Below are 17,789 nucleotides of genomic sequence, written 5' to 3' on the forward strand. Positions count from 1 at the left end.
TTTAATATCGATTTTTCCATTACATTTATAATTTACCGTACAAACATAATATTATGTTGGTACCTACTTATAGTTTTTCATTTTATTATTTCAAGTTGTTTTTGAAGTCATTTGTGTATTTTTATAATGACATTGTCCTTTGTATTTTTTTAGAGTATAAAAGTCCTGGCCCAACTGAGTATATATATATTAAATAAAACTATAATGCTAGTGAATGAAATCGGTTTAACACGGATACCGTATATTCTGATTGAAATCACAAAAAGATAATACAATATAACCGCAAAAACGGCGGCGGCGCGGCGAATTGAATTTATTTGAAAACTAAGGATATTTTATTTTGGCACGCCCGCTCATTCCAACACTTTTAACGACCATATATTATCGTTGTGCTTTCATGAAACCGTTCGACGTGCACATCATATTGTTAATATTTTGTTTTAACAGACACCGTCTCTAAAATTCGTCGCCCCGGGCACACGCTTTTATATATTTTATAAAGCCACTGCGCTAAATAAACAGTCGGTAGTTTTTGTGTACGCATAGACGTGGTACTCGCGATGACGCCGCAAACATATAATAGAAACGGAATACGACAACAATAATAATATTATCGTGCCGAACGGTCAGTAGAAAATCGGTTAGTACAGGATTTCTAAACATCCGTAGTGTAATTAATACGAAGTAAGCACTATAGTCGCACATGCCACATTATCGTTACGGTCTTACGAAATGCATTTTAAAGACATTTTTGCATAAAATAACCAATAACTAAACATTATGATACCATTGTGTTGGGTTTCGTATTGTCCTGTTAAATTATAATTGCTCTTATATTCGTAAACATTTAAAAATATGAATTCATTCACGAGATATATATATAAAAAGATTCCAAGTGATTTTACGTATGAAATTATATTTCATTTATAATCTCACGTAAGTATTTAAAAATTTTCTATTTTTTTGCTCATCAATTATCACTCATAACTCTCACGTGTACAAATAATTAATAAGAAGAAATCAATAAAATATATTTGGGTGTCACTTAAATTCAACGTAATTTCCTATTTAAATAAGCTTAAAATATGTGTACGAATGAGAGATACCATGATTCGATTTGTAGGGCGTAGTGTATATAAATACATATATAAAGCTCAACGTGAAAGACAAAAATAAAATAATATTACACACTAAAAGCGAGACCGACATGTCATGAGATTTCTGTATTTATACGTCAAATTAAAATTATCTATATTGAATAATATCTCTAGACACTGAAAGTGGAACCACTTGGGATTTTCAGCAATATGTCATCCTATTTCTCTACTGAATAGGAATAATACTAAATTATTCTATAAAAAATATAACATGAAAAGTTACACATAAAACGAATATTTAAAGCAAATGATTTACAACCAAAATATTTAATAATTTTAAAGTTAAATAGGTAGTATAATATAAGTATATTGATTTAGTACCATAAAAATAAAAATATGTAAATAATTTACATTTATATTTCATATAAACATTTTTTAAATGTTTAAAAGTTATACATTTTGAAATGTAAGACTAATTTTACTAATGTAAGTATGTGTTTTTAATACTAATTAAATTAAAATATGAAGTAACAAAAAAAAATAGATAAGGCTGAAATTTCAAAAATACTCAATGCGAAAATTAGTCTGAACAAAAATAACAAATACATTACAAACAATGACTATTATTAGCTGATATATATTGGCTTATATATTATATAGCTTGCGGTCGTTGCTATTATCATTATAATATTCAAATAAAATAGGGACTTTATTATACCATGTTATACGATATTTTGAACATGATTAATGCGAAAATAGAAAACCAATCGTACAGTGAATAACAAGAATATTAAAAATCACTATTAACTATATTCTCACAGACCTAGGAATTTTTTTACGTAAATCACTAGACCTATTTAACTATTAAAATGAATCGTATTCGAATACCTTTTAATACAATGAAAAATTCTCAGACGTTATTATATGTTATGAAAAATAGCTCGTATGACTTATCAATTAAATATTTCTAAAAAAAACTATTAATTTCTTCGTATAGTTTACTTACTTTTCACTATGGATCTTATATTATGATAAAGTAATATTGACACGAGCTGAGTAAAAAATTAGTCATGGACGAACGACAGGATTGAATAATAACGATTACTAGAGCGAAAAAACCAATCGACACATTTCGTATACTGCATGAAAACGGCGATCAATTTTATCATTTTAATTAAGAATCGATTTTTACGAACGGCAAAACGAAAACGCGTGTATTGTGCAGACGGACTGCAGATATATCACACTGCTGTAAGCGTCGCGCTTATATCGGTACGTACGGCGAAGAGTCGATTTTCTACTGGATTTTCCAGGGTTGCAGGCCTCAAGCTTTTCAGACCACGTCGCACGCGCTGCCAGTCACGTGGGACAGCGGCGCATTCTATTGGATCGCATTCGAGCGCTCAAGGGTAAAGTGTCCGAAATTATTCTCGAGCTTTTTCCCGGTCGCCTATCTTTTCCCCGCAAAACAAACCAAAAGTTCTTCTTCGGTAGGCAGGTAGGTTTATACGAGGTGTTGTATAAACTTAGTTTATAGGTCTATGGTTATACCTCTATATTATTACAACATCAACAACACGCAATATGTACACACACACGATACACATATATTAATAATATAATGCATGGAATATTACATTTAATTATTATAATATTATCATAATATTATCTAAACGTTGTAATCAGTTGTTTGAACTTACGTTTTTTTTTTAAAAAAAAACACATAAATTAGCTGGTTTATTATAGTTTCCAGAATAGTATAGTCGTTGTGGTATATTATACTATAATTATATTATTTATATCTTAGTCTCGAATAATATTAAATTGCCCCCTTGGCAACTTATTCAGAGGAATCGCTACATATATATGTAACACACACACGCACGCACGCACACGCACACACACGTACGTGGTACATACATACATACATACATACATACATACATACATACATACATACATATATACATTATACATACATACACACATACATACATACATACATACATACATACATACATACATACATACATACATACATACATACATGCATACATATACTGTACATTATCGAATATAAAATTTACAAATTGTTTTTTTTTAGTAATGAGCATTGCAAATTACGAAGGACAGAATACTGAACCACAACTTTTAATGGGTATCCGTTGTTATTTATTTTACTATGCTCCTATACTCACTGAAACATAATTTTGAAAAACGCTCTATACATATATATGTCAAATATATATTCGTATAGATCGTTTCCAATAAATTAGATATCAAAGTTAAATAATAATAATATATTTACATCAGTGGAATTCAACCCATATTTTTCAGTTTTTTCTCATTGGTAAACCACAGTATTTTTTATATTGATAGTTGTAAGATTTCTAACTGGAAATTTAAAATTAAAATATCGAAATATATTTTTTTCAAATCATCTATACAACAGATATAATGTAATTAGGTATTATCAAAGATTGTAATAAGTACATTAAATAATACGTAGACGGTATCATCTTTCAAACAGAAACGAAATATATTAAAACTTGATCAAAATTTAACGCCGTAAATCGTATACAGAATTACGATCTTTCGCGTGAAATTTAAACCCGTATACGGCGTTAAACTAAACCCTTGAGATCTTAATAAATAAAAATTGTTCATGTCTCATTCTAAATCTATTTTCACCGAAAATCTTGCTCTTTCTACTTCTTCGTTTATCAAAAGCCATCATTGAGGCACATTAATGTAATATATACCTGATTCCATCTAATCTTGCTCTTTGGTAGAAATTATTTCTATGCGATAGTTTACAACCTTTTACTCGATGTTATTAGCCATTAAAAACTCAATATTTTATGATAATGGTCATCGTTGTTAAGTTTTAAAATACACAATATAATACACCTCCGATAAATCACATAAAATAACTTGAAACAATGGTCAAATGTCATACAAAGTCATTTGACATTGTATTTGACTAATTAAGTACAATTGTAACTTTATTAAAATTGTGAAACATATATTACAATAATATTTATTATTATACACCATAATAATAGACCACCAGATAAACTTCATAATAAATAACAAACAATATTATGTCATCACACTAATTTATATAGACACATTATTAAAGCTAGTAATATGTTAAAATTATAATTTTATTATGTTTCGTATAATTTTAAACGTTTTATTTTTACACCACAATTTATTCACACAATAATTATTTGAAAATTATGACTACAACAAATATCAATAGCTGGTAATAATTAACATGTCAAGATGAATAATATGTCAGGTAATAATATAATATAACTACTAATAGTTAAAGTATATTGTAACACTATTACAGTGTTTCCATAAATGTGTATGCAAGAAATAATATAATTAATGGAAATATGGTCATAGTATTTTAAAGTTTTACACTTTACATCTGAATAATATTTTTACTTAAATCTAAAAATAGCTACAATTAAATTACAGTTTTTCTTTAGAAAAAAATGTATTGTTTAACCAATAGTTATAGGTCCAATTTTTAGGTTAGTAACTTAGAACTGACTTTGACTGTTAACAAAATATACTAATATTGATATTAACAGCTCTACAGACATGAAAATGTCTTGCAATATTATATCTTTAAACAAAACCAGACAGATATTATAAAAAATATTGAATATTATTGTTGTTTGTATTATATACTAAGCCCCCAAGCACCTATATGGCATATGTATGTAGTATAATATTCTTTAGGGTAAAAGGATGTGTATCCTTTCGATATCTATACCAAATATGGAATATGAGGATTAAAATTACATATTCAATAGATATACAAAGTGTAGACGTCTAGATATAGACGAAAACGGTCAATCTGTACGATACCCTTCAATATTCAATCTCTCAAGCAAATCGTTTTAGTTGAGCCTCTGCTAAAAATTATTCAATATAAAAAAAATGCCTGCTCAGAGATTTTATAACTCTAGAACAATATTATACTATTTGGTCTCTGTAAAGGATCTATAGCTAATAACATAAACCATATTTAATATGTTTAAATAATATTTACGTAATTAATACAAAGTAAATAATAAACAACAGATTAAACATATTTTTTCTTCGGATTAAAACCACAAGGTTATAACTTTTTTTAAATTCTCTTTATTAAATTTTTGATATTTACTTCTTTGGTCCTATACATTTTTAAGTTAAAACTTTGAAATTAACTTGATACATTATTAAACGACTCGCACAAAATCAAAATATTCTTATCAAAAAATATTAAAAATTTAAATGAAAAATAATCCTCATTCTTTTTTTATTTACTTGTGAATATTCTCGTTTTAAAATAGTATTATAATTATTACGATTAAATTTGATCTAGGATATTGGATTGTAAAAATTACGGAGTAACATCTGAGACAGATACGGTTGGAATAAAATTTTCATTTAAAGTCGTGGTTTCCAAATAAAATTTGATTAAACATATGATACTTTGCATACTATTATATCATATGTCATCCAAGACCTCGTAACGTACGTTAGTATAGGTACTTTAGTTAAAACGATATGATTAATGATAACTCGGGTGCATTATAATATAATCGGTGATGTTGACTAATAATAAGTCCACTTCATTTAATTAACCACCAGAAATCAGAAAAACAACAAATAAACATTAAATACAAAACTAATTATTTCCTTTTCACTATAATATATAGCTTGCAAGTATTCAAAAGTTCTTTTCAGGCAGGTAATATTTAGAAGAATGAAGTATAAAGTTTGAACATTGCGTTTTTAATATTTCAAAAAAGTTGGTTTATGAAGTAAAACTAAAAACTTAGTGTTAGGTAGCTTACTAACATATTATGCAATTAAAATGACTATTAGAGTGATCACTGCATGAAAGTTTTCAAGAAAAATGTTTTTGTTTAAATGTCAATAATTATTAAAACTTTAATTAATACTCATACATGTATATATTGTTATGATCTATAATCATATTTCTGAAAAAGATAGTTACTAGTTAGCACTTACATAACATATTCAATTGCATGCTAATTATTCAATTATTTAACACACTTAAATTAAATATTTAAAAAAAATGACATTAAAATTACCATTACTTTTTATAACCTGTGGTCAAATATTTTACAGTACCTACAGCTGAATGAGTCCGCCGTCGTGACTTTTGTTGTCATAATTTCTAAAGATATATTATTATTTATTAATGATGTCTTCGTGTTATTACACGTAATAGGTATATTACACTTAATTTGATAAAATTATATTACATTAATTATTATTATTATTATTATTAGATATAGTTAATTCAAGATTCATAGATTACGTAGGTGCCTGTGTATACCTAGCCTAACCTAACCTACACATACCAGGAAGTTAACGACTAGGTATTAGTACGGTTAGTTTGTACTTGTGATTCACTGATTTCCCTTTCTTGTAAAATTATTCGTATAGATACCATTATTTATTAATTATTGTTATTCTTGTATATTTTATGCTATGATCATTATTTAGAATTAATATTTTTAACATTTTAAAACGTAATTTCCATAAATATATACAGGCTATAGTAGATGTTATATGTACAAGTTTGGAGGTATGAAGCTAATTAATAATTGATTTCCAAATACGAGTGTGTATATCATTATTTTTTTGGTTACCTATAGCAAAAAGTTATTGTTATATAATATTTATTTTTGCAACACTCCAACGATATATTGGTTATATTAGAATAAGTTTCCATATAAAAATCAACTATATACATAATTATCTTCAAACGCGTTGACAAAATATAGTTGATTAATTTAATTTAAAGTTATTAGCTTCTTATAATAAATATATAATAAATTTAAACATAAAAACGGAAAACATTTTTTTGAAGGGTTTTAAGATTTATTTATATTTATATGTACGGAATATCACGGGAGCTGCCCTTTACTTCTTCGGCGTTTACAAGCGTGTGATCCGTTAGCAAGATGATTTTCCCGTACCTATAGTGTGATTGAAAATATTATACAAAATTTGTGAGTTTTCAAATGTATTTTCGTTTGTTCAATGCGATTTTTGGCGACAACACTGCTAGTAAATCATATCAACTGCCTCTATTGGCGGCCGCCCAACGTTTAAATTTGTATTTTGAACGAGCTGAGTAGTACAATATTTTTCGGGCACCTTATTATTCATATTATTATTATGCTACACGAATAATGTTGTACGCTGTTGATTCACTGGCATATATAATTATTTTATAGTCCAAACATTTATATGACAACCGCATTGTAAAAAAATAATATAATAGGTTTTAAAGTCACCTAAATTATTATTATAATATATAATTAATAATAATAATATTATGAATAAATAAGATCGTTATTATTATCATTATTATCATACTTCAATACTTGCTGTAGAATTTAAATAAAATAAAACTGCATGCGTAGGTAGTACACGTTTTTTATTATTATATAAGGAATTCCGCTTCTTAGTTACAGTTTACGAAAAAATGAGAATTACTGTTTACGGGTGAATCAACAACTGGAAGCGTTGCAGTTACCCGCCACTTTTCGTGAAAGCGATTATACTATAGTTTATTTCTATACTAATATATTTTATTGTATTAATCGAATATATTCTGTATTGTTACAGAAATAACCATCCATCCATCCGTTCATTCATTACAAAAATTCATCAGAACATTACAATTATCTTATACATTACAATGAGTTATACTACCGTAAATGTATTAAATTTTAAATAAATTAAAAATATTACCTTCGTTTCAAACCTTACTATACAGCAAATAAACCAGATTTTGTTTTATGATAACTAAATATAAAAATAAAATGTAGCTTATAATTATTTTATAAACATAATATTGCTTAAATTAAAAATGTTTGCTGGATGTGTATGACACTATTGCCACAAAACACAAAACACAAAACGATTGAAACTGATAACGAATAACATATCCCCCAAAACAAGCTTTATGCTTAAAAGGGAGTTGCAAACATGTATCTCGTATATTTGTATTTATCAGTGAATAATAATTGTATATTGTTTTTGCTAAATAAAATTATTATTATTATTATTTAATTATAAAAAAAAACGGATAAAGCCGGAATCAAAACTACGCCGTGTCGTGCGAGGGTGTGGTAACTATATGGTTACAACCGGTAAACACATTGGTTTAAAAGTTGAGCTGTAGTAATTTCTTGACAGACCCAGTTTCAACTTGGCTATTACATGATACCAAAAAAATAACGTCCAATCACATCTGTGAATGCACCTTAACGGATAATGGAATAGCAACGATCAACGGTTATAATTAATATCGAATAAAGTATCGGAAAACAATTTACAAATAACGATTGAAACATAACAGAGATTGTCGGATAAATAAAAATATTTTTAATTAGATAGCATTGAAAATATATTTTGGAACGTAGTTACTAGTTGTTTTTGTAAAACTGATTCTTAAATAGTTAAATTACTAAGTAATTAAAATAAAATAAATATAAAAGAAAGTTTAAAATAGCAATATATATATCAATCCAAAAATATACATTATTATATTTATAAATACATATAATTAGTTATAAATATGCTTTCTTACAAAGTAAACAGTAATGCCGTCGGATTGTAAACTGTTGTAGATTTATATAATGATAATGACTAATTTTTAGGTTGAGTCAAAACAATCAATGAAACTATTAAACTACATCAAAGATTCCAGTATTCCACCCCAAACTAAAATCCACTTAAAATATCTCGTCTCGAAATTTTCTCTAGAACACTTTTGAACTTTCTAGAAAGCCACGTTTAAACCATGAATTGATCAGATATAACCTTCGGTCAAACTTTTTTGCTGCTATATTTCATTTTTTGGATAGTATTTGATACAATTAATGCATTTGTAATAAAAATATTTATCTACATTGTGTATAGATTTTACAATCGTTTCGAAAAATTAAAACCATGCAAGTATTTTATATATTATAATATATTATCTGAAAAACGTAAATAATAATAAGTATCAACCCTGGTATACATAGTGGTATTGACTAACGATATTGACATGCAATTTGATTTCTAAGGTTATTATTAAGGTTATTTCTAAATATTATTTTTTTGGAATAAGAAACTCGTAGATTTAGATCAGTTGCAAAATATTTGGCAGGAGTTTTATTCTTTGAAATAGTATTTGACAAAGAATCCATAGTATTCATCACCTAAAATAGTATTTATGTATAAAAAAAATTGTATTTTAATGGAAGTGGTTTTTCTTGCCAGTATCTTGATAAATGTGTGTGTGAGACAAAATCTTGAAATTTTTATTCAATTTTTATTCAAGTTTTTGTGTATCATTATTTATTTTAAATAGTATAAAATACTTTTAATAATATTATTGTACTAACAGATTAATAATAGCTCTTTCTATATTTTGTTGAAGCCCTAGCTAGGGCCTAGAGGCCTAGATTAAAATATAATATTGACATTTAACATTCCCTGTGTCACAATTAAAATGTATAGTTTTACATTATATTTATCATGTTTCTATCCAATGAAAAGCCCTATAGTGATAAACTGGAAGCAGTACTTACTTAATATTGAATGTAATCGACTATGATAAGAATAGGTTGTAGGTGGTATACAAAACAATGTTCTAGCCCGGCTATGGTCAGTAAAGAATTTAACTAATTATTATGAATACATTATCAAATCTTATGTGAAAGCATAATATTATTTTAATTTATCGTAATTATACTCCAAGCAATAACACACTGCCAAACTTCAAGTAAAAAAACGCTGAATATAAAAAAAAACCACTCTAAAAGTTGTGATATTTTATAGCGAAGTATTTGAACTATTATACCTATAGACATATGTTAAAATATAGTCTTTTGGTGACTGAACGAGCTTGCCGATTTCAAAACACTAATTGATTAATAATACACTAATAATAGCAATGATAGTATTGACTAGGTATATGTATTCATTATGCTATAGTATTTTTAAATTTTTAACTTAAGTCGTCAAGCTAAGTTCAATTATTAGCAGACGATTTTAACATACATTAATCTATAATAACAATGATACTCATATGAAATAAATAAATAATAGTTGGATGTGTCTTGAGCCACGGCTGGAAATGGTAACGGATACGTCATCTTTTTTATGATACTAATAATTGATTTGTTTTAGGCTTTAATTTGACCAAAGGATCCGCAAGTAGTAATCGGGCATGTATCTATTATATTACGCTCTGAAAGTTTGACATTGGTTTCCCGGCGTCTGTTCGATGCTTTTTTGTATGTGAAAAAGATTGAAGCTGAAAGCCGTATTGCAGTGTCTAGCTGTTATTCATCGTCGCATGTGAACTTCATTACATTACAACTTAATTTACATCCAATCATGCTTCATATATATAAGCAATCAGACTTAGTCTGCAGTTGTATGTGTCTTGAGCCACGCCTCCAATTGATTATCATTTTTTAATGATGATAATTATTAATTTGAAGGAGAGAGAGAAAAAATGATTTAATAATGTTAAAAGTCTAAGTATAATGTAAGAACATTGCAAATTATATACGGAACTATTACATTTCCATGCAATTTCTGGAATATTAGAATTTACTGGAGGAAATAAATTCATAACTTGCCCTTTATCATTTAATTCTAATTTTTATTGGATAACTTAGGTAGTGTTTTATGAGTAGAATTTAAAAAATATGGCTCGGGAGTTTTTGCTATATACTGTGATTCACCTAGTATAAAACACAGTAAATCAAAATTCAACTGATCATTATTTGGCATGATTGATATTCGCAATACGTTTTTTCAATAGTTTTACGTTTTTAGTAAGTACATTTAGTTTTTAAACTGTTTATACTGCTATTTCTTTATATCATAATTCATAACCCATTAAAAAAATGTTCGATAATGGGTCTAGATTTCCAGAGAAAATATTTTAAATTAAGTGTTAACATATTGGTCCTCTTTTCAAGTGACCCTTTAAAATGCAAAAAAATATCGTGATTTTTACGTTATTGTGCTCTTTTATTCTATACTTAGAGCGGACCCCGTTGGATATACCAATAGTTATTTTAATTTAGTTATACAGAAATCTTATGTAATTTACATTTCTAGTAAATCTGGTAAATTTAGGCATGGTACAATAGGTACTAATTTAATTCAATTTAATCAAACAAATTGTGATGTTATCGCAATTCGCGACATATGAATATAATATGATTGTATAATTCGGCGGTATAATACTGATTGATTACCTATATTTCCTATAGGTCTATGCTTTGGTTGAACGGAAATTCTTAAAAATAAATAAATTACGAAGCTACCTATATTGCGTTAATCGAGACTGAGTACATATTATACTGTACGCTTGGATCATAATAAGAAGTATACGTTTTCTGAAAGTTTATTTTAAAGTTCTATTTTTCGTAAAATGTACATACGTCAGATATATTTCAGGATAAAGAGTTTTAAATAAAAAAAAATAAGAAAAACTCATTGAACTTTCAAGACGAGGAACATAAGGTATCTACGTATAATCAAATTACAAAGTATCACGTTAAAAAACAAATTACATTAACAATTCCTTAAATCCCAAACTGCTAACGTCACATATATATACCACACATTGATGTATTTCCAGCAGACAAAATATTAAAGCCTAAAGGTTTCATATTATTAAATTTGAATTTACAAACCATGGATACATCATTATGAGCACGCCCACAACGTAATCAGGATAGGTAAACTGTTGACTACTCAATGCAATTTTAGGTAAGTAATTGTAGGTAAACGGTTATATAGGTAATTTATATTAAATATGTTGCATACGTTATATACCATATTAATCAGCAACTTTAAATTTGAAAACAAGTAGATATACGTGCAGTTATAAACTTATAAATAATATTAAAAATATTTTACTTTTTACTTTTTACTATGACATATTTCTTACGTCTTCAATTATTCTAATTAGGTATTTGGGCAAGGATATTATTGTAAGGTATAACTATGATGGATGAATAAAAATGTATTTGTCAAACATACATTATACAACTGGATAATTTACACAGAAATGTGAATCACAAGTTACAACTGTATAACAGTATACAATTGATAAAAATATATAAAATAGTACAGGCAAGGAAAAAAGAAATTAAACTAATATAAAATTAAAAGTATTTACAAATATTAAAATTTAACTAGCTGAATTACCCTTCGCTGCCGGGGTACGGTGGGAAAAAGCAAATCTTTGAATAATTGTATATTATAAATAAATATAAAGATGTATCATACTTTTATGTATACATCGTTAGAATAATGTGCAATTAATGTAAAGGAAAAACATATAGATAATGGACAATAATTTAATTTCTTAAGATTTAATTACATTTATAGATAGGTATACGCAAGATATTTATACATGGGAAAACTGTAAATATTCCACCCAAAACAAAACAATTGATAAACAAATGATAAACAACGATGTATTGATATTGTTATAGAATTTCTTTATAAACTATAATCATTGTATCTTTTTTGTTGTTTGGTAGTATTTGTATAGTTATGGATTTATTTTAGATAATACATTGTGTAATTTATCAAGTAAATAACTTTTAAGTAATATATTTTGTGATTTGTTTAATCTAACTTTGTTTGCTTCAGCAAAGTCTAAAATATATAATTGACCATACGATGGATTTTGGCCTGAGCTAGGATAAAGGGAACTAATACGATGATATAATATCACCATGTATTTTAAAACAATAAGGCCCATACCCCGATGGTAATGTTATGTGAGAACCAAAAGAGACAAATGACATCGCACTGTTATATTGACGTATATGTTCTCTAAAATGTTTGGACTCATCATTTTCACCAACAAACAAATCAAATATTTCATTAGGCAAACGGCTCTCCGGTAAAGATTTTTGCCATTACCACAACATAAACTGAAATGCCCTCTAGTCGTTTTTTCACACTCAAAGTGCAACGAATGACAATGCTCACATTGAAATGTTAAATTACCCAAATTATAAGGAGTAACGTGAACTATATTATGTGATAAAGCGCATTTATAAAATAATTTAAACAATAATACACTGTGATTCCGGGTTTCTTTATGTTTTTTTCTTTCTCGTCTACCAGTTAAAGAATGTGTTTTACGCTTACTATTAGCGTTTACAGTTATTTCTTTAGGTAGGATAAATGAATTTTGAATATTCATATTATTACCAAAAACTAAAACACTATAATGTCCTGCGTCACCATTGCCAGAAAAAAATTAATTAAACATTGTAACACCACTAACACCAGAACCATAATCTACAAATGCATTAAGATCATTAGATCTATACACACGAAATGTATGATTTGAATAAAGTCGACTAATGCATTCAAGTTCGACGTGACCAGCATACTCGCCATCTAGGCTCATCAATTGTTCGTAATCATTAGAATTATAAATAGGCAGTCTATACGAAAGATCACCAATGACAAATTCTTTGTACACATCCCAATTATTTACCACCAAGTTAACCACTCTTAATCGAATATTTCGATGTTCTTCTTGCGTGCCGAATATTAAATGTGACACGGAACGAAATAAACAATTTCCATCGCCTGGTATTGGAATTAAATGATATTCCATTTTAATTAATAATAATAAAATTAAATAATAATTAAATAATAATAATATTTTTGTTTGGGTTTTTCGACGACGACACTACGACGATAACACAACAGTAACAGTGCACAATGCGTCAATGCCAAATATGAAATAATACATCGCTGCCGACGCACGACGACGACACTACGACAGTACTGCAGCAGACGTAGGAGTAGTGGGAGTTCTAAAGATGTGTGTGTGTGTGCACGGCAAGCAACGCGCATCGCTATGTAACAATACGGCAAACTTTATGCTTATTGCTTCTAATATGTTAAAATGTTATGCAATGAACACTAGAATTCCAATAACTTGATCATTATGAGTTTGACACCACATAAGCTCCACCAAATAACTATCAAGATGTTGACGAGTCATTTTTGGGTAGTAGTGATAACTGTATTCTGATTACTGGAAAATCATAGGTAATCGCGATGATCAAAAAGATGTCTTATTAGTATTCCACAAATCACAATAATTTTATGTAGACAAGTTTTAATTGGCGTCTACAACAAAAATGTGTGTAAAATAATATGCACTTATTGGTGAAAAAATTATCAAATATTCAATATCTACACGGATATACATAGAATATTATGTTAAAATCTGAACTATTTATGTGATTAATAGCTTTTGAGATTATTTCGTTACGTTATTAACAGACTATTATAAATTATAATATACGTCATAATATTTAACAAATACCATCTTCTAAATGTCCCTATCTCTATAAATAACTTATTAATTACCTAATTGAGCTACACTAAATTAATAAAAAAATAAATATAATAATTAGAACAAAATATAATCATTTAATGGGGGCTTTTGTTTTTTAGATTCTGAGTGAAACGATGAATGTATTGATTTTACAATGATGTGTGTTTTTTTTTTTATTTTTTTTTTTATTTTTTTATTTTTGTGTCTGTGTACACGATAAGTAGTCGAAATAATGCTTCGATTTTCGACTTCAGTATCTTGTTCGATGGGAAAGTGAATATCGTTGGTGCATTGGGGAGGTCAAAATTTTAATTTCCCAGTAGTTTTCAAAAGTGATGTGAAAAACAAAAGAAAAATTAAGGAAAAACGGGAATTTTTACGCAAAATCGATTTTTAACAAAATCGATTTTGGTTATTGGTGTAACTCTAAAACAAATGACCGTAGATGCATGAAATTTTCACTGGTTGTTTATATTTGCATTTTCTATACACAATACAATTTTGAAAATAATTTGACTTTTTTTGAACTGTTTACGGACATTGTCAGTTTTCAGTTTTTTTAAATTTTTTTTCTATAAATATCAATAAAATTTTATTTGTTGGGTAAAAAAGCTTGAAAATTTAATAGAAGGCTCCTAGGTTATTGTTTCAAAGGCAGATGAAAAAAATTAAAAATCCTTAGTCACAGTTTTTTTTTATACACGTTTAAAGTTCAAATCTTGAAAAAATACGGAAAAATCACGAAAATTTGCAAATTATTTTGAGTTAGAAATTCATAAAAAATTTTCTTTTTAAATCTAAGATTTTAAAATCTAATACAAGATTCCTCATAAGTTTGTCTAACTTTATCAAAAAAAAAATTTCTACAAGAAAGTCAAATTAAATTTTTATGAGCGTTTTAAATTCATATTTTTACAACATTAGATATTCACTCGATTTCTCATGTACCGATTTCCTTATTTTCTTGTAATTCAAAAACGAATAACTGTAGATACATGAAAATTTCACTGAATGTTTATATTAGCATTTCCTATACACCATACAATTTTGAAAATATTTTGACACTTTTTGAGCTGTTTACGGGCATTTTCAGTTTTCAATTTTTTTAGTTTTTTTTTCTATAAATATCAATAAAGTTTTATCTGTTGGGCCAAAAAGTGTAAAAATTTAATACAAGACTCCTGATATATTTTTACAATAGCAGTTGAAAAATATTGAAAATACATAGGCACAGTTTTTTTTTATAAGCATTTAAAGATCAAATTTGGACAGAATTTATCAAAATCTCGAAAATTATCAACCATTGTAATTAATAAATTATAAAATGTTCAGTTTTTATAGCTAAGGATTGAAAATTTAAAACAAGATTCCATGTAAATAGATAATTCGGTTACCAAAAAATCTAAAAAATACACAAGCACAGTTTATTTGTATAGTCATTTTAAGTTCAAATTAGGACGAAATTACATAAAAACCTAGAATAACTATTTTAGTTATTTTGTTGTGATTGTATAATATTATTCGTGGGCACTTGAAACTTCTAATTTGTAATATTTTCATCGATATATTATGATGATAGTATCACGGTTTGTTGTTGATGTATAACGCGTTATATGTACCTAATGGATATTGTGATATGATTAATTTGGAATTTATTATAGGTCAATTTTTTTTTTAATACCATAGATAAGTGTATAATATGTCTTATACCTAGACTGACATATCGTCTCCACTCAGAATCGTTTTTCTTATACAATGATATATCATTGAATTCAAATTTAATACCATCCATTATACAGTGACCCACTTGTAACCTACAGTACAGCAGAGCGACATCCACTTGCCCACCTTTTTTATTATGGATATTTGCTGAAGTTAATTTTATTGATGTTGTTGACAGTTAATTTGTTTATATTTTCACAAGTTTTTTTGTAAGAATTCTGTAAACTTCTAGTATGCGCCGAAATCAGAAATTCATTAATTTCAAGAACCAGACCCTAATCAATTCCATTAAAATCCAAATATTAATCAAAACAATTATTGAACAATGATTAAACTTTGTAATTATCCAAATGAATAGCTAAACAATGAATAATTTTGGAATCATCAAACGATGGCATCAAATTATAAAATACATAAATCAGTTATTTTAAAAATAAAAACAAATGCATCATATTGTGTTTGAGCACCCGTGTATAGTAATCTGAGATTAGCGCATATTTCAAAATGTATTCGATTAAATTATTATAGGTGTTTTTATTTGTTATAAATAAGTCAAAGCCCTAAGTATAAGTAATAACTAATAATAGGTCATGTTACGTATGTATAATATTATGTTACCTGCAGTGTCGGATTTTCTTTGTTATGTCAGTGAGACTGGCCTGACCGTTAAACCGCCACTGTATGTGATGTAGGTACGTTAAGTTCACAGTGACATGACATCCGGGCTCAGAAAGCTGCGGTTCCCAACTCAACCAGACCGACGAGACACTCGACGCGAGCGGTTCGGTTGCTGGAGGCGAACTCTTACGCCGCCGCGTAAGTCAATCTTCTGAGGACCATCGCGTCGTCAAACGAATTTCGGGATGGTTCGACGGGGTGGTTCGAGCGAGCGGCATCTTAGTTACTGGAGTTACTGGCCGTTTGACACCCTCTCATCCGGGCGGTGGGAGTCGTTTCACAGCCACCGTCACACAACTATACGACGACGAAATCGTCAACGACCCCTTCCTCTATTATGCATTACATAGACATAATATTATATTAATTCATTAGTTTTATTTTAAATATTATTAAAATGCCAAATATTTATGGTTATTGACGTCGCGTATCTAGTCACTAAAAATAATAAAGTAATAATTATTACATGCGTATCTACCGGTTCACGATAAATTACTGTTAATATTATAATATATACTTACTTACCAATCCCATTTAAATTATACCGTAACCATATTATATAGATGTGCACACAAATCTTCTACTCTCGAATAGCATTCCAAAATGCAATATACTACTAGAATATTATATGGTTAGAGGTTCATAGGTTATAATTTGAGATCAAATGTTTAGGTCATTACTATATACATACTTGATTATAGAATTAAAGCCATTAAACAAGAGTGAGAAATGTTTATAATTTATGATCTGCAGAATCGAATAATGGAAGTTTATTTTGCATTTTTGCAAATAAAATAATATTTATTATTAATTATAACTTGGCTTAGCCGTAAATAAAACAAATAACTTAAAATAAA

The 17,789-nt window shown here is 27.7% G+C and overlaps 2 protein-coding genes across 4 annotated transcripts in view; both read right to left on the reverse strand.

The window, feature by feature from the left end:
* The window catches only part of LOC132938507 (ankyrin-repeat and fibronectin type III domain-containing 1), a 160,279-nt gene extending 143,148 nt beyond the window's left edge, over positions 1 to 17,131 (reverse strand). Inside the window, exon 1 of one of the 3 annotated variants that reach the window (XM_061005378.1) lies at positions 16,873 to 17,131. The gene's annotated coding sequence lies outside the window, so the exon portion shown is untranslated. Of the gene's footprint in view, positions 1 to 2,103; positions 2,380 to 16,872 lie in introns of those variants that run through there. The other 2 variants (XM_061005377.1, XM_061005380.1) reach the window with 2 other exon arrangements.
* On the reverse strand, positions 13,435 to 13,800 carry LOC132938202 (uncharacterized). The gene has a single exon (XM_061004903.1). It carries the CDS (start codon positions 13,798 to 13,800, stop codon positions 13,435 to 13,437), a length of 366 nt encoding a protein of 121 aa, XP_060860886.1.
* Positions 17,132 to 17,789: the final 658 nt, after the last annotated feature.

This window comes from Metopolophium dirhodum, chromosome 2 (assembly GCF_019925205.1).
Source record: "Metopolophium dirhodum isolate CAU chromosome 2, ASM1992520v1, whole genome shotgun sequence".
Classification (NCBI taxonomy): domain Eukaryota; kingdom Metazoa; phylum Arthropoda; class Insecta; order Hemiptera; family Aphididae; genus Metopolophium; species Metopolophium dirhodum.